At 55.0% G+C, this 17,596-nt stretch overlaps 1 protein-coding gene across 1 annotated transcript; it reads right to left on the minus strand.

Moving 5' to 3' along the window:
* Positions 1-7,000: 7,000 nt before the first annotated feature.
* CEBPB (CCAAT enhancer binding protein beta) lies at positions 7,001-9,022 on the minus strand. Its single transcript, XM_004746212.3, has one exon. The coding sequence runs from the start codon at positions 8,584-8,586 to the stop codon at positions 7,546-7,548; it is 1,041 nt and encodes a 346-aa protein (XP_004746269.1). The 5' UTR covers positions 8,587-9,022; the 3' UTR covers positions 7,001-7,545.
* Positions 9,023-17,596: the final 8,574 nt, after the last annotated feature.

Raw genomic sequence — 17,596 nt, forward strand, 5'->3', positions numbered from 1 at the left:
ATGAAAGGGGGAGATAAAACAAAAGTGTGATGTGGGCTTTGCAAGGACTGGTAGCATCTTCAGAACCAAAAGGAGGGGTTAGCTAATGCTCTACACTTGACTTTCAAAACTAAAGAAAGAAAAGGGTCCCCATTATCTGTATGTCCCTCACCAGCCCCCAGGAGCACGAGCAAGGTGCGCTCGGTGACCAGCCCTGTTTCAGCATGAGGTCTGAGATCTGGCTTGAGTCAGGCAGTCGGGCAGTCCCGACTCCTGCCCCATTGTTCTCTCTTCCAGGGCCTACTGATCCACACCTACCAGTTTCCCTGAGGAGCCTTCCTCCTCCCTGACCTCCTCCGTCCTCGCCAGGGCTCCAGGGCTAGGGCCTGCGAGGGAGGGATCTGGTGACAGCTATAAAAATAAAAGCTCCCCCAGCCTGGCTCCCTGGCCTCCAGACTCACCCCATAGAGATCCCAGCTGCGCTGGCCCCAGACAGGCTAGCAAAGGTGCCTCCCAGGCCTGGCAGGCTACGGGCTCGCTGGAGCAGGTGGTGGCAGCGGCAGCACGAGGCGGAGGGGTTATTCCGGGTGGTGCGGGGTGTCGGATCCTGGCGCCGCCTCCCTGTGCTCTGTGAGCTGTGCAGCAGGGACTGACCCTCTCTGCTTCCAAACTGAGGACCTCCTTCATGGTTTGCGTGTCGAGGATACCGGGCCAGGATTCGACCTTGCTGGGCTCAGCAAAAGAGAGTCTGTCCATTCCACACAGGTTGATTCCACTCGGGCAAATGTGTCAGTTAGAAATAGCTTCAGCTGGGCACCTGAGTGGCTCAGTGGGTTAAGCCGCCGCCTTCCGCTCAGTCATGATCTCAGGGTCCTGGGATCAAGTGCCGCTTAGGGCTCTCTGCTCAGCAGGGGGCCTGCTTCCCTTCCTCTCTCTCTTCCTGCCTCTCTGCCTACTTGTGATCTCTATCTGTTAAAGAAATAAATAAAATCTTTAAAAAAAAAAAAAGAAAGAAATAGCTTCAGCTGCCAGTGACACGGAGCCAAAATGACAGAGACCTCTGTAAGATTGTTTTTATTTTTATTTTTTATATCATATAAGTAAGTCCAGAGCTGCACTACCATCAGGAACCCAAGTGCTATTTATCTTCCAGATTCATCACCCCTAGTAGGTGGCTTCCATGCTTCCACGTTTGCCACACCGTTCAAGGTGGCCCCTGAAGCTCCAGCCATCGTATCTGAGCTCCAGGCAGAAAGTAGGAAGAAATGGGGGGTGGGGGCTTGGAAAGGGTGCAGAGGAAGGAGGCAAAAGGAACTGTACCTCATAGCTGAATCAGCAACCCCCCCACCCCCAGAGCTTTCCTGGAAACCTCACCTACAACTTCTGTTTATACTCATTAGTCATCCCTTGCTGCAAGACGATCTGGGAAATGTAGTCTCTTACCTGCCCCCAACACTAGAGGGTCCCACTGCTAAGGAATAAGGAGGGAGCAACTATCCAATAGGCAATGTTAGCGACGATGAAGAAAAAAATACACATGAAGTAAGAATTCTGGAAAGAAAGAACTGCAAACAGAACTCACGCTACCATTGCCCTGCATGGATTTACCTGTCAGATCTCTCCAGAACACCATGAGGAACTTCATTATCTTCTTAGCACAGAGAGGGAGAACGGAGGGACACCAAGATGCCGTCACTTGCCCCGAATCACACAGCCAGGAAGTGGGGGTTTCAGAACTAGAAAGCAGGGAGCCCAATCCCAGCGCCAGAGCTCTTCACCCACCCAAACGGTCATGAGATTGTTAATAATGACCATGATGGCTGACGCTCACCGCAAGCTCACACGGCTCTGAACACGTTGATGGATTCACGTGTGAATTCCTCACAACGACCTTACGAGACAGGTGCTACTGTTCCATTTTACGAACACGGAAACCGAGGCCAGAGAGGTAAAGTGACTTGTCCAAGGCCACACAGCGAGTGTTAATGGGGTTTATTTCCCAGAAGCAGAATGATGGGCACTTTCCATCTCCTCCTTTTATTGATGCCCTGCCTTGTCCAACCCTCCCACCAGGATCGTGCATTGCTTGGGAAATCAGAGAAAAAGGAAAACACCTCTCCTGTGGTCCAGCCTCCTGCATACCCCCCCTAAGACTCCCACCCTGGAGGCCTCAGGGAGACCAGGCCCCACTTCCCTCTCCAGCCTGGCCTTCTTCCCCTCTGCCCCCCGCCCCCCTCCCCGTGCTCTCTCCTCTGCAGTCAGAGCTGCCCAAGAACTCTCCCCCTCTTGGCTCCCCGCCTTTGCTCCTCCAGTACCCCTTCCTGGCATGGCCTTCCCCTCATTCCTGCCTGGTGAACAGCTCACTGTGGCTCCAGGCCTGGGTCAGAGGCTGCTCACCCATGAGATCTCCCGGGCCCCAGGCGGGAGGCCTCCTGTGCCCTTCACCCACTGCACTTTGCCTCCTTCTGAGGCCGGCGGGCCTGTTCCGTCCCATCAACAAACTTGTCAAGGGCTTTCCAGGTGCCAGCCCCTGCCAGGGACACCCACTCCTTCCTCCTCCAAACAACCTCCGTCAGCCTCATGCTGGCCTCCACGGCTCTGTGTGAGGGACCCCCCCACCCCATGGTTCTCCTCTCTCCATGTCGCCCCTGGCTCCCTCAAACCCTAGGCCGGCTCCTCGCTCTTTCCCAGCACACTGAGCTCTGTCCTACCTCATTTGCTCCTCCTCTGCCTGGAATGCTCTCTCAACACCCACCCCCTGTCCCATCTACCACTCCCCTGCACCTTCATTTTCTTCTTTCTCCCGCAGCAGAGTGTCAACTCGGGGAGCCCAGAGACTGTCCCAGCCCACAGTAGGTGCTTGCTTGACTGACTAAGTACGTGACTATATACCCAGGTCCAAGGAGGTCAAGCATCTTGCCCAGAGTCATCCAGCAAGTAAGGGACAAAGCTCAGAACTTTTTTTTTTTTTTTTTGGCCCGAGCATCTTAACCCTCAAAGGCTGTAAAATCGAGGTTCGCCCATCTGTACCCCCAGAGTGCAGTGATGGCTAAGCTTGGGGCTCACACAGGTACAGATTCTAATATCCATTCTGTTTTCTGGGCAGGTAATGTCCCCTCTCAGGGCCTCAGGTTCCCCCCCTACCTTGGCCTTGAGGATACCCAGGAGGGGCTCAAACCCTGACAGGTGGGGACCCCGGAAGCTCCAGTCTCCCCAGCACCCACCTCCCTCACTCCCCTGCACATTGCCACAGCCAACACAAGGTTGGACACCCTCAAGGAGGGGCAGCCAAATGGACAGCTAGGACTGCTGGGACTCCCTCAGGGGTCACCTAGAAGGCCAGGAAAGGATGGGGGAGGGGGCAGGACAGGAAAACAGAGCAAATGACAAATCTGGGGCCACAGGCAGAGATAGGAAGAGAAGGATTCTCAGGTTCAAAGGTAAGACGTGAATTCAATTGTCACACAAGTCACTCATCAACTGTTGGGACAGTGACTTCGTCTCTCTGTGCCTTGGTTTCCCCAACTGAGGAAGAGGAATGATAAACAGCTCTTAAGTCATTGGGTTACTGTAGGACTAAAAGCCGTATAAAACATAGCACCCAGCACAGCATGCGCATGCCCAATAAACCAAGGCCCGTCCCCCTCACACCTCACCTGGCTCAGATGTCTGCTCGAATGCCGCCTCCTGTGAGGCCTTCCTGGACCTCCCAGCCACTCCCTGCCCCACTTTCCTTCCTTGAGAGCCCTTGTCCCCACCTGTCATTACTTTGTTCTAGTTAGTGGACACTTAGTGTCAGCCTCTCTCCCTAAACCATCACCTCTGTCTTGGTCACCCTGTCCCCAGCCCCAAGCATTGGGCCTGGCACTCCAAAGGTGCTGAGCAAATGCTCGCCAAACAAATGGAAAAAGTAACTGGACAGATAATTATCTCAGAAACAAAGACAAAATGGTCCCAGGGACTCCGGGGGAGGAGGACACGTTTAAGTGTTTCCACGGGGGAGACTCCCTTCTCTTTCCTACCCCAACTCACACATTCTCAGTTGTGCCACCTTGGACAGGTCCCTTCCCTTCTCTGAGCCTGTCTGCTTGGCAGGAAATGCCCATCCACCAAAGCCACAGCCTACAAGAGGCAGCCGGGGTAATTCAACGGGCAAGCAGCCGCCAGTGTCTCTGGCTTTCACTCTGGACACCCACTTTTCTCCCTGGTGAAATCACCAGGCTGTGGGACAACTGCCTAGGATTGGGAAGTATGAATGTGTTTCATCAACTCTCCTGTCCTAAGCAAACACTGGTTGGGGCTCCCAGCTAGTCTCAGTGGTCAACCCCATTAAATGGGTCTGTGGTTAACATGATCAGCCTTCTTGGGCAGACAGAAGGATCCAGCAAGTCCATCTGAGCCAAGGCCTTGGAGGGGCACTTTCCCCATCATAAGCACCGAACTCACACATGCTGTTGTTACTATTCCTCGAGGCTCGTCTCTGGCCTCCTGTCACCACTTCCCCCAGCCTACTCCCTTGTTTTCTGACTTGTGAGTGGCTTCCTCCCTCCTCCCTGCAAGCCTTTAGTCCTTTTAGCCTTGTGATCCATGAAGTGGCTGTTCCTCACCTATGACATCTCCCAGAGTCCTTTGGGCACAGCTCTGTCCACAGCACTCCTGCACCAGGCCACCCAGACCATCAGCAGAGCCCTCAACCTGCTAACTTTTTCCCAACCTTCTTCAGATGGGCTCAGGGTCAAATCCCTTGTCTTTTGCTTCCAAATTGTGAAACTGTGTGCAAGTCACTTAACTCTGGCATTGGGGGTACCTGAACTTGGGGCCAGGCAAGGAGTCATCAGACAGGGCCCAGGACTGGGGAAAGGGGCTAGGATCACAAGAGGCTCTAGACGCCAAGCTTTCCCCAGAGACCTAGGGGTCAGACCCAACTCTGTAACTGGCTTCACCCCATTCCTTGAGCACTAACCCCACTTCTGTGGGCCGCAGTTTACTTTTATCAAATGGGTATTACACCTTCGCTGGAGTGTTTCCGGAGATTATATCCAGATGTGAGCGTGGAAAGGGCTCCAAGACAGTGCTCAGGAGAAGGAAGCCTGGGGTCCCCATGTGGCTGGGCGGCTCCCCTCTCACCTCGGAGCAGCAGCCACCAGCCAACTCTCAGTGATCAAGAGGAAAGTGGGATGGGGAAGGTGCATTTCTGAATCATGACCTCCCCATCCCCAGCAGGACTGAGCCCCCTCCTTCCCTGGCATCAGGCTCCCAGCCTTTGCCCTCAAGCCCAGGTGCTGCTGCTGGTACTTGGCGGGCCCAGGGATATAATCAGTCACCCGCCCAGCCAGGACAGAGCGGAGACCTGCTGGGGAGTGGGAGGGACAATGGAGGCCCAGGACCAAAGTGAGATTTTCTGTGCCCAGTGCCCGTCCAGCCCCCGTGCCACAAACAAAAGGTTGGGGTTAGGGGGGTGGAGTTTGCCTGGCCCCTCAGCTCCTTGACTATAGGAGCTGCTTATCTCTGCCTCCCTTATTCGAGGCTCCCACAGCAAAAGCACATCCAGGCCCCCAGAGGGAAAAGGAGGGAAAAGCATGTCCTCTTCTAAAACCACCATACCAGCAGCTGTTTCTTGACCCCAGGCTGCCCCAGGCCCTTGGCAAACCACTCTCTGAAGCGCCCATCTGACCCCACCCCTGAATTCCTAGGACAGGGGAACCCCAAACCATCTTCGTACCCTTAGGGATGTGACAGAAGTCTGCTCCATGGCTCTAAAAACTGGCCTCACTATCATACCCATCTGTGCCAAGGTTGTTAGGAGGCTTACATGCAATGCATTAGGTCCAGGACTTACTGGACACCCGACCCCTGGTAGGCACTCACCACACTCTCGCTGCACTGAAGACTGGTTGCCAAATGCCAGGAACCTCCCAGCAAAAAATAATAACAAGAGTAAACGCTTACATAATACCTCCTGTGTGCCAGGCCCTGCGGGATGCCGAACGTGTACCCACACTAAGCCCTCCGTGTCCATCCTCAGCTCTCAGGAGCGCTGTCCAGGGCAGGAAGGGCCATGGGGGTGCAGTGCAGAGGGGTGGGAGGGTATCAGGGGGCAGAGAAGCAGAAGACTCGCCAGAGGTCCCTTCTGTCCCAGGGAATCAGAGACAATGGTCCCAGGTTCAAACCGGGCTCAGCCACCATGAGCAAGCACGTAAGGCTGGAACTTGGTGTCCACACCTGGGCAAAGAAGGCAAGCTGGTAAACCTCCTGCCCCAAGGAAGGGGAATGGAAATGTAGGAATCCTTCCCCCACCTCCCTCCACCTGGCCCAGCTTCTCCCCTCCGGCAGGCCAGGGACACACAAACACAAGCTCGCCCACACACCCAGGCTCCTCTTAAAATAAATATATACACACACAAAGTATTTTTTAAACAGCCCGCCCAACTACACTCACCAAAAAGAATCTGCCCCAACTTGGGCTCAACGGGACCAAGACCCTCTTCTCCTACATAATGTGGCCTGCTGGCCCGATCCCCAAACACTGTAGAGAGGTCACAGAGACCCCCCTGAACCCAAGGCTGGCACTCAGGACCAGCGGGCGGTCCTAGACCTCTCCCCAAGCAGGGTTCCCAGTCACTCCTCCTCAGCACCCAAGGGCGCTGAGTCACTCTGAGAGGCTGACCCAGCACTCCTCTGCCTCCCCCCACAAGCCTGGCACCCCCATCTCCAAGCACAGCCTGTGGAGGGAGTAGCAGAGGAGGAGAGGAAAAAGAAACAGCTGTAACACCCCCACCCAACCACCAAAAACGCCAAAATTAACAGGACCCCCCCAACACACAAGAACCTCCCCCACACACACACCAGGAAAGCAAATATAAAATCATAGAAACCAAAAATAAAGAAAAAAAAAAATCAAAAGCCAACTACTGCCCCCAAAAGGCCTTTACCCATTCTTAAAAAAAAAAAAAAATAAAAAGTTTATTAAAGTGTTCTTAATGCTTGAAACGGAAAAGATTCCCAAATATACAGACGCCTCTTTTCTCATAGAAATAGATTATTTTTTATAATACAAAAAAAAAAAAAAGACCAAAAAACAACAACAACAACAACAACACAACATCAACAACCCCGTAGGAACATCTTTGAGCGATTACTCAGGGCCCGGCTGACAGTTACACGTGGGTTGCGTCAGTCCCGTGTACACACGCGTTCAGCCATGTTTAAACCGATTGCATCAACTTCGAAACCGGCCCGCCCGCCGGCGCCTGGAGAGGAGGCAGGGGGAGAGGCAGAGAGTTTATCATTCATCTGTACACATAGACATTTCTTCTTTAAATAACACCACGGGCGGGCGCCCCATCTGCATGTGCGGTTGGTTTGGACAAAAATATAGATATATATATAATAAAATATTAAAATTACCGACGAGCTCCCCGCGCTGCCAAGTGCCCCAGTGCCAAAGTTTTGCCGGCGCCACCAGGGGCGGGGGCGGGAGCGCGGGCGCTTCCCGGAGTCTCCGCGGCCGCGGCGCGCCCGGCAGCGCGGAGGCCGGCCGGCAGGGGGACGCGCGCGGGGGCCGCGCTAGCAGTGGCCGGAGGAGGCGAGCAGGGGCTCGGGCAGCTGCTTGAACAAGTTCCGCAGGGTGCTGAGCTCGCGCGACAGCTGCTCCACCTTCTTCTGGAGCCGCTCGTTCTCGGCCGTGAGCTCCAGGACCTTGTGCTGCGTCTCCAGGTTGCGCATCTTGGCCTTGTCGCGGCTCTTGCGCACCGCGATGTTGTTGCGCTCGCGCCGGATCTTGTACTCGTCGCTGTGCTTGTCCACTGTCTTCTTGGCCTTGCTCTTGACCTGCGAGGGCGCGGGCGCCGCCCCCGCATAGCAGGCGGCCGGGGGCGCCTTGGCGTCGGCGGGGCTCGGCGTGCCGGGCGGGCTGGACGACGAGGACGTGGACAGGCTCCCGCTGCTGCCGCTCGGCACCGCCTGGTAGCCGAGGTAGGCGCGCAGCGCGTACGGGAAGCCAGCCGCCATGCCTGCGGCACCGCCGCCCGGCGCTCCGGCCTCCTCCTTCCGCTTGCAGTCCGCGGGCTCGAAGCCCGGCTCCGCCTTGAGCTCGGCGGGCTGCGGCGGCGGCGGCGGGGGCGGCGGGTGCAGGGGCGCGAAGCAGCCGGGGTGCAGTGCGCCCTTGGCGGCCCCCAAGCGCCCCAGGCTCACGTAGCCGTACTCGGATGCCTTCTTGCAGTTCTTGCCCCCGTAGTCGTCGGAGAAGAGGTCGGAGAGGAAGTCGTGGTGCTGCCCGGAGGAGGCGGGCGCGGGGGCGGGCGCGGGCGGAGCCGCCTCGAAGGTGTCCGTGGCTGTGGCCGGCGCCGGGGCCTGCGGCGCGCCCAGCGGCTCCAGGTACGGGCTGAAGTCGATGGCGCGCTCGTGGTCGCCGATGCTACCCAGCTCGCCGGCGGGGGGGCGCGGCCCGGGTCTGGCCGCGGGGGGCGCCGCGGGGGCCGCCTTGCCGGCGTACGCAGCAGCCAAGCAGTCCGCCTCGTAGTAGAAGTTGGCCACTTCCATGGATTTAAAGGCAGGCGGCGGCGGCAGGGGCAGACATGCTGGGTCCCAGGCCACCAGGCGTTGCATGAACGCGGGTGCCCGGGGAGGGGGCCTGGGGCTGCCCGCTCCGGCCGGCCCGCAGGTGGCGCGGCCTCCTGGCTCCGAACTGTCGCCGCTGTGTCGCTGCTTGCTGCTGCTGCCGCCGGGGTGGCCGCTACTAGTGCGGGGGCTGACGGCTGGACCCTCGCGTGGGTCCTCTTCCCGGTCCCGTGCGCGGCTCTGACTCGCTAAAGTTTCTCCTGAGCCCGGTTATTTATAAAGCGGCCCATGGCAACGGCTGCGTCACGCTGGCAGCCTCCCCGGCCCCTCCCGCCGCCGCCGGGACGCTGTGTGGCAGCCCGAGACCCCCGGGAGGGCGTCGGCTGGGCACGGCGGTCAGACCCGAGAGCAGGAGTGCGCCTTCGGGGGTCGGTGGGCCCCGGGGGGCGGCCTTACGCCCCCTGCCCACCCCCACCCAGCCACCGCGGGATTGGGAGCGAAAGGGGGAGGCGCGACCCCGCCCCCGGACCGCCCCCTCTGGGCTGGAGGCTGTACTGGAAGGGGGGGGGAATCCGTGGAGGGGGCAACGCGATCGCCTTCCCCCACCCAAAACACGGCCGCTGCCCGCCCCCTGCTGGAGGAGGCCGTGGCTTCAGGATCCGCGGCGCCCAGTCCGGACGCCCCACGGAGGAGACGCTAGCGCGCCGGATCGCGGAGACCCCAGTTCCCCCCGCCCTCCAGCTCTGGCTCCTGGAGAGGTGACCCCGGGCGTGGCCCCGCCCCCAAACTTGCCCCCATCCCCAGCTCTCGGAAGGAGGGGATTCCACGCCGGTGGAGACTCCCCTCCTAAAGCCACATCCAATACAAGGACCCTGGTCGGGGGGCATGATGGGCTGTTCACGGGAGCACTCCACCCGGGTCTCTAATGCCGCGACTGCGCCCCTCCCCTAGCCCCGCCCATCGGACCCGCCCTCTTCCTTAGACCACACCTGGGTCTTCTCTGGCCCCACCCGACCCGGACCCGGGCCCAGGAGGTGGAAGGGGGCGGGGGTGCTAGAATCTGCCACACGATGTGACCTTGGGCGAGTCGCTTCGCTTCTCCAAGCTCCGTCCATGAAGGTGCCGTTACGGTTATTAACTGTGTTACTGTCTACGCCACAGGTTCCCAAACATAAGGCTTCATTTTTAAGTCCACTCTGGGAGGCACATCAGAAAGAAGCCACCGCCCCCCACACACACAGGGTAAGAAGCAGCCCTGGTGGGGGGCTACTAAGACACTCAGGGTCACAGGGCCTCGTTGCCCACCCCCCCTAGTCTCCAGAGCTCTTGTCAGGGCACCCTAAGGACCTATTTGCCAACCTGAGAAAAATTTACTCCTGAGGCTGGGGTGGGGGTGTCAAGCCAGACCCCACCGAGAGCCATGTAGGAGAGAGAAGGGATTTTCCCCGTTGTCACCAAGTCCCCACTTTGTACTGAGGGTGGGCCTGGCCCCAGGGTCCACTTTTCCACCCTGGCGGGAGGATGCTTCTGCTACTCCTGCTACACAGAAGGGAAGACAGGCCGGGGCCCATCCTGGATTGGAACAGGGGGCTGCATGGGCTCAGCCCCATTCCTAGGCCATTTGGGCAGCTCCCTGGGCCCACCCCTCTGCCACTCCCAGCCCAGGCCGCCCAGGCAGGAGCTCCCAGCCTGCCTGGGGATAACCCCCGGCCCACTGACCCCAGCCCTGGCCCTGGCGGGCGGGCAGGCATTGCTCAACCTTCAGTGTTATCTGCTGAGCTGGGGTGACCTCCGCCCCAGAGAGCTGGAGAAATGACATCTCCAAGCGCCCTTGGGGGGTGGGGGGAGCAGGGAAGAACAGGATGAAACACTGACCGTGCCCGCTGGCTTTCAGGGCCTTCCCAGCAGCCTCTGGGACAGGGAGGGATCTGAGGCCCCAGGGCTACTCAGCCAGGCCTTCCAAGCGGCAAAGTGGGACGCTCAGAGTTCAGCAAAGTGGGACGCTCACACCACCTCCAAGAGGCCCTCCTGGCCCCACCTGCAAGTGAATTTCCTTCCCAACCTGTCACCAGCTACCATTATCCTACTTGTCCAGTCTACCTCAGTCTCCGCCCCCGCCAAAACCTGCCCATTCCATGAGGGCTGGCCTGTGAATACTGGACCTCCTTGCCTGGGCATGACCAAAATTTACCAGTGGTGATTGCATCTGCTGTTCCCTCTGGACCAAGAACACTGTTCCCCTAGCTCTGCCCAAGATAACTCCTCAGGGTTCAGCCCAAAGGTTACCTCCAAGAAGCCCTTCCCACCGAAAGTCAGACCCTCAGTGGCTTCTTTCACTTTCCTGTATTCTCTTTACAATCAAAATTGTCTCCCTTATGCATGTGGCTTTCTGTCCCCACTGTCCCCTCCCCATGCCATCCTCATTAGGGCAGGTATTTTTGTTTAGTTCATTGATGTGCCCCATGCCTAGAACAGTGCCTGACACAGGAAAAATACTCAATGTATGAGGAAGCGGAGAAAGCCCATGTGCTGGGCTGTGTAACCTCGGGCAAGATGGTTTCCCTCTCTGGGCCTCAGCAGCCCCCCCCAACACACACACACACACACACACACACACACACACACACACACCCCTATCAGGGTTCTGGGGAGACTGCAGTGAGATCAGGGGTTCTGAAGCTCATTAGAGGATTTGCTGTGTGTCCTCAAGCATCTTCCACCCTCTCTGATCCACATTTTAAGCTCTCCGCTTGTATTAACTCATTTAACCCTCTTGAAAACTTAGAGGAAGCAGGTCCTGTTACCTCCACTTTACAAATGAGGAAACTGAGGCCGACATCACATTTAAGGGGGGGAAAGGACTAAAACCTTTCCAGGCTCACCTTCCCCCTTTGGATTTATAATAAATCATAATGGGTCTGGGGATGTCAACCCCATTTTCTGAGTGAAAGAAGTGAGACCCAGAGGAGGCCACCCCGGGGTCACACAGTGAGTGGAGGGGCAACCCAATCCTGGTGACTGGCCCCCAAGAACCAGACTCACCCCGCCAGGGTCTTGTTTGGCTGGCCTCCAGGACGGACTTCACCCACCAGACACTGAGCCTTTTTTGCTGCCCGCCCTTCCCTGCTCCAGATTCCCTACTCTGGCCTGACGGAGAAGTCCATGACCACCGCAGTGCCACCCTCGGCGCGGGCACAGAAGCTGTGTGTTCAGGTGACGTAAGGCCTTGTGTTTATAAAGCTCATTGCTCAACAGGCCCTGCCCGCTGCCGCACCGTGAACACTCAGCCTCCCCTCCAAGGAGGGTCTGATGGGCATGGAACCCCTAGGGCCCAGGGGCCACCAGCATGCCCCGTGTCCCTGTGCCAGGGACAGGCCAGAAGCCAGGTTCCGCCTGACACCACCCACAATGCCCTCTCCCAGCTACCACCCCACCTACGTGTCTGTAGGAGCCCGGGATGGGAGAAGGTCTCAGATGGGGAGCCAGGAGTCAATCCAACCTAGAAACATGTTCAGCGTGACTCTCTGGCATTTTGCTTTATTGTGTGTGTGTGTGTGTGTGTTTTTTTTCTAATGAATTTATTGCTAACATTTAAAAATCAGGAGACTTCACATCAAAATTCCAATTTTCAGCTTCTCTTTTAAAACCAGAACCCGTGGGCTGGGCCTATGTGGCTGCAAGTGTGGGCAGGAACCAGGCGGGGGCTGTGGAGGAACAGGATCTTTCCTACCCGGATACACCCTCCTCTGCCCCCAAACTGCTTTCAAAATCCCTTCTCCCAGCCTCTGCAGCTTCTCCTCGGCCCCATTTTCAGGAGGAGAAAACCAAGGCAACTTGCCCAAAGGGAGTCCCAGTGTCGCTCCCTTGATGGAGAATGGTTAAAGGTGTTCGCAGGGGGTAGAAATCAGCCCGCGGGTAGAAACATAAGTCTGAAAAAGGAACCATCAGAGATGGTCTCTAGTGGATCTGGAATGGGGGGCTTGCAGGAGGTGAACTTTGGTTCCTGTTCTGTACCCTCCTGGCTGGGGACACTCCAGTGTGTCCTCTTGACCTCAGTCCCTGGTCTGTAGAGTGGGGTGATACTATCCCCCTGTCTTGGGCCTTCTGAGCCAGCAGTTGCCCCTCCCACTGGGCCACCATGACACATGGGAGTGCATCTCCTCAGCCCCTCAGAGGGCCTGACCCCAGTCAGTCCTGGAAGCCTCACAAAGTAGGCTGATGGGAAACAGGTCCAGAAAGGGTTCAGACCTTCCCCAAGATCACAGGGAACCAGTAAAAGAGCCAGACCCCTGATTCCAAGACTTTCCCCCACGATACCTCCTCTTTAAAGTCCACTTTCCCCATTTACCAATTGGGGCTGAAATTAGATCCCTGAGGGCTGTCAAACCAAATATCCCGGGACCCAGAGTTTTGGAGTCCGGGGAGGCGCTCAAGGCCAGCTGGTGAAACTTGTCTGTGCGTATGCTGCCACCATGTGGCAGGATCTGGGAATGCAGGAGTGATTTAAGTCACTCTTGTGGCTTTGGGATACAGAAGTCGGCACTGTGGCTAGGATAGATAGCCACAGGACAGGAGAAGGCTCCTGCAAGAAATTAAAATGTCCAACGGACCAATTTCTACAGACAAAAAGTGCTCATTTTCACTTAGTCATTCATCATATATTTTTTGGCACCTATAGTGGCTTGTGCCCTAGAAGGAGACAGAGCGATTCCTATTTTCATGGTGTTGACATTCCCCTTGGAGAAGACAAACAAGAAACAAGGTCAATGAGTAACAGATACATTGTGTTAGATCCTGGTAAACACCCTGGAGAAAAATACAGCAAAGGAAGGGAATGGGGGGGTGGATTTTAATTTTACATTAGGGAAGTCGGGGGAGGCCTCCCTGAGGTGACATTGGAGCAAAAACATGAACACAGATAGCTGTGGGGAGGGTGGGCCCCGCAGGGGGAACAGCACGTGCAAAGGCCCTAATGTCAGAGCCTGCCTGGCCCATGCAGTTGCTGTAGGTGAAGAAGATGGACAGTAGGAAGAAATTATTTCAGAAATAGTGGGGGCCAGGGATGCCTGGGTGGCTCAGTCCGTTAAGCGTCTGACTTCAGCTCAGGTCATCTTGGATCCTGGGGTGAAGTCCAGCATCGGACTCCCCGCTCAGCAGGGAGTCTGCTTGTCCCTCTCTCTCTGCCCCTCCCCCTGCTTGTAGCCTCTCTCTCTCTCTCTCTCTCTCAAATAAATAAATAATTTTTTTAAAGGAAGAAAGAAATAGTGAGGGCCATATCACACAGGGTTTTGTGGGGCACTAAACAGACTTCGGCTTTTACTCCAGGCTAGCTGGGAGCCATGGAGAGTTCTGAACAGAAGAGGAACAGGATCTGACGTGGGTTCTAACAGAATCCCTCTGGCTGCAAGTGGGAAGTAGCGGGTGGTCGCTACTAGCAGTCAAGGCCGAAGCGGGGAGCCCAAGGAGGAGGTAACCCCAGTCCATGCAAACAGCTGATGGGACACTCCCCCAGCAGGGTGGCTGTGGAGGTGGTGAGAGAAGGGGTCAGGTTCTGAATCTTTTTCTGAAAGGAGAACCTTCAGGATTTGCTGATAGATCCAATTCTGAGACAGCCACACTCCCCATGGACAGCTCCATGGCCATTTAAAAGGATACAGTATTTGACTTCCCGAAGCACAGACACCCCCCCCACAGGAAAGAAGTAGATAAATCAGACGATGTCAAAATTAAAAACTTCTGTGCAGCAGAGGGAAAAATCAACAGTCGTAAGTCATCCCTGAGGAATGGGAGAAAATACTTGCAAATCATGTATCTGATAGGTTAATATCCAGAACATGTAAGAAACTTCCTACAACTCAGCAACAGAGGAACAACCCAATTAAAAATGGGGGGAGGACTTGAAATCGACATTTCCATTTCTCCAATGAAGATAGGTGAATGGCTAATAAGCACATGAAAAGATGCTCAACGTCACGGATCCTTAGGGAGACACAAATCCAAGCCACCACGAAAAGACCCCCCCATACCCACTGGGATGGCTACTCTCCAGAAAAATGGGAAATAACAAGTGTTGGTGAAGATACGGTGAAAATGTCGGTGTGAAAGCAAACTGGCGTAGCCACTGTTGGAAACAGTATGGCGGTTCCTCAAAAAAATTAAAAATAGAACTACCATGGGATCAGGTACTTCCAATTCTAGCTGTATGTTCCAAAAGAACCGGAAGCAGGGTTTGGAGGACATGCACGCACACCCATGCTCATCACGGCGTTATTCACAACAGCCAAAAACGTCGAAGCACCCAAGCATCCATTGACGTATAAATGGATAAGCAAAATATGGCCTCTACAAACGACAATTATTCAGCCTTTAAAGGGAAGGAAATTCAGAGATACTACAACATGGATGAACCTTGAGGACACGACGCTAAGTGAAATACACCAGGCACAAAAGGACAAATACCGTATGAGTCCACTTAGATGAGTTCCTGAGAGCAGTCACACTCATAAAGACAGAAAGTAGCATGGTGGATGCTAGGGGCCAGGGGTCAGAGGGGTCGGGGGTTGTTTAATGGGGAAAGAGTTTGATGAGAAGCTTCTGGAGACGGATGTTGGGGAAGGCTGCACTACGTGAGAATGTACTTAATGGCACTGAACTGTGCATTTAAAAATAATTAAATTTATTTTTAAAATAAATGTGCATTTAAAATAATTAAAATTATTATTTTAAAAATAATAATGAACAATTTCATGTTATCTGAATTTTACCACAATTTAAAAAATAAATCAATAAAAAGGACAAGGCAGATCTTCAGATGTCAACATGGGAACGTACCCAAGGGCCCAGTGAAGTAAAAGAAGGATGTGGCGAAGCAGGATCCTGGTCGAGTTATGTTTGTCTTGAAAATATTGGCCATTAGTTAAAGAAAAAATGTTTTTCATTATACGTAGTGTTGATGGTGCAGGAAAACAAACACTCTTACAAACGTCTAGTGGCCGTGTTAAATGGTGGAACCTCTAGTTGTAATTTGGCCCAGAAACGTCGCTGAGCCCAGAAAGGCTGGGCATTTATACTACAAAGATACAGCTGCACGGACAAAAATGGACATGGTCATAGCAGGAGCTTGTGGACAGCATCGGGAGCGCCCATCACGGGGTGGGGGGCACTATGCTGCTTCTGGGGCTGAGTGATGAGGGAGAGGACCAAGGGAGAAGATCTAGACCCGCACTGTCCCATAGAACTTTCTGGGATGATGGCAATGTCCTACATCTGTGCTGTGTCATATGGGAGCTACAAGCCACCTGTGGCCCGTGAGCCCTTGAGGCTAGTATGTAATGGAGGAAATGAATTTCTTTATTTTATTCCATTTTAATTACATTTAAATAGCCTCCTGTGTTTAATGGGTACTGTGCTGAACAACACACATCTAGAATCAAGATCTAGGAGGAGACCATTAAGAGGAGAAGGCCAAGGGTGGGCCGGGAGGTGTGGTGTGCAAACCCCACAGAATTGAGAGGAGATGCAGGAATTCATTCCTGCGTGTGTTTGTGGAGGTTTCTCCCAATGGAAGGGCCACCAGAAACTGGCGACCAGGGGCAGCCTAGGGTATGGGGTGCTCTGAATACTGTTGTGTGATAACACACCCCGGAACTTAGTGGCTTAACACAATCGCCATTTGGTTTGCTCCCCATCCTGTGGGTCAGAAATCTGGGCAACTTCTCTCTGCTCCAGGGCCGGCTGCTGCTGGAACGTTCAAGGTGACTCCCTGACCCCTGAGTGTGACATCTCAGCTAGGATGACCGGGATGGCTGATGGCCAGCTGGGGCATATATCTGCCAGCTTAGTCCTCAGTCCCTCTGTTCTGCATCATGCAGTCTCTCCCTCCCACCGTGGTCCTCCCAGCACAGTAGCTACACATCTTATACAGTCGCTGGCTTCCCCGAGAGCAAAAATGAAAGATGCCAGGCCTTCTTTAGGCTTAAGTCCCAAACCGGCCTCACCATTCATCCTATTGGTGGGAGCCACTAAAGTCAGTCTTCTGCAGGAAGAGGGGGGCTGACGTGGGAGGTGGGAGGAAGCCCTACATTTTTTTTTCTAACTTTAACCCACTGAGCCAGCCAGGTGCCCCTTTTCTTTCTAACTTTAAAATGTTCACAATGGATATGAGTTACCGTATTATTTGTCTCGAGTTTAGAAAGCCATACATTGCATGGTCCTGCCTCCACAACTTGGCCTGTGCTGTTCCCTCTGCCTCAACACCCTTCCCTTCCACCTGCAGCTGAGACGATGCCTGGAGAAACCTTCCCCGAATACCCCAGTCAAATGACTCCCTGTTGGCTCTGCACTCCCCCCCCTCTATGCCTCTAGGATCTCATTCTGCCCCTACTGGAGTTAGTTTTGGGTAATCTGCCTCTCCCGGAAGCCCCTTCAGGTCAACCCAATCTAGGTCATGTCTGTACACACATACACACACACTGAGTAGGTGCTCGGTGAATTCCGGCCCCAAACACTTGCCCTGACCCACCATCTCCCCACCCCACGGGACCTTTGCTCGCATCTGTGGGTGCACTGTCCAGAATCACCACCAGGTGGCAGTCGAGCCCAGCCTCCAACCTCCCCAGCGCCTTTCTGAACCAAGAAAGACCCCGCAGGTTGGAAAGCTGAGAGGTCACCGAAGGCCAGGGCAGGGGGTCCCAAGCCTAGCTTTGAGGATAAATTACCCATCCCAATTGTCCATGCACCTTCTCAACTTCACAACTTGCCTCCCCCTCAAGCAAGCGGGCTTTAAGACGTACCAGCCTTATTTAGGAGGACCCACCTACAAAATCTTGAACCAAGAGAAAGATACCAGACACAAAAGAATGCACCCCGCGAGCTTCCTTTGGTATGAAAATATTTTTTCCAGGGGAGAGAGACCTATTCAAGTTCCTTGGCCATTTCTGAGTCAGGTTCTTTATGCTTGTGCTTTTGAACTTCACTTAATTTAAAAAGTCCTTTCTCGGGGCGCCTGGGTGGCTCAGTGGGTTAAAGGCTCTCACTTTGGCTCGGGTCATGATCTCGG

Source organism: Mustela putorius, unplaced genomic scaffold, assembly GCF_011764305.1.
Source record: "Mustela putorius furo isolate JIRA1106 unplaced genomic scaffold, ASM1176430v1.1 tig00000592_pilon_pilon_pilon, whole genome shotgun sequence".
NCBI lineage: Eukaryota > Metazoa > Chordata > Mammalia > Carnivora > Mustelidae > Mustela > Mustela putorius.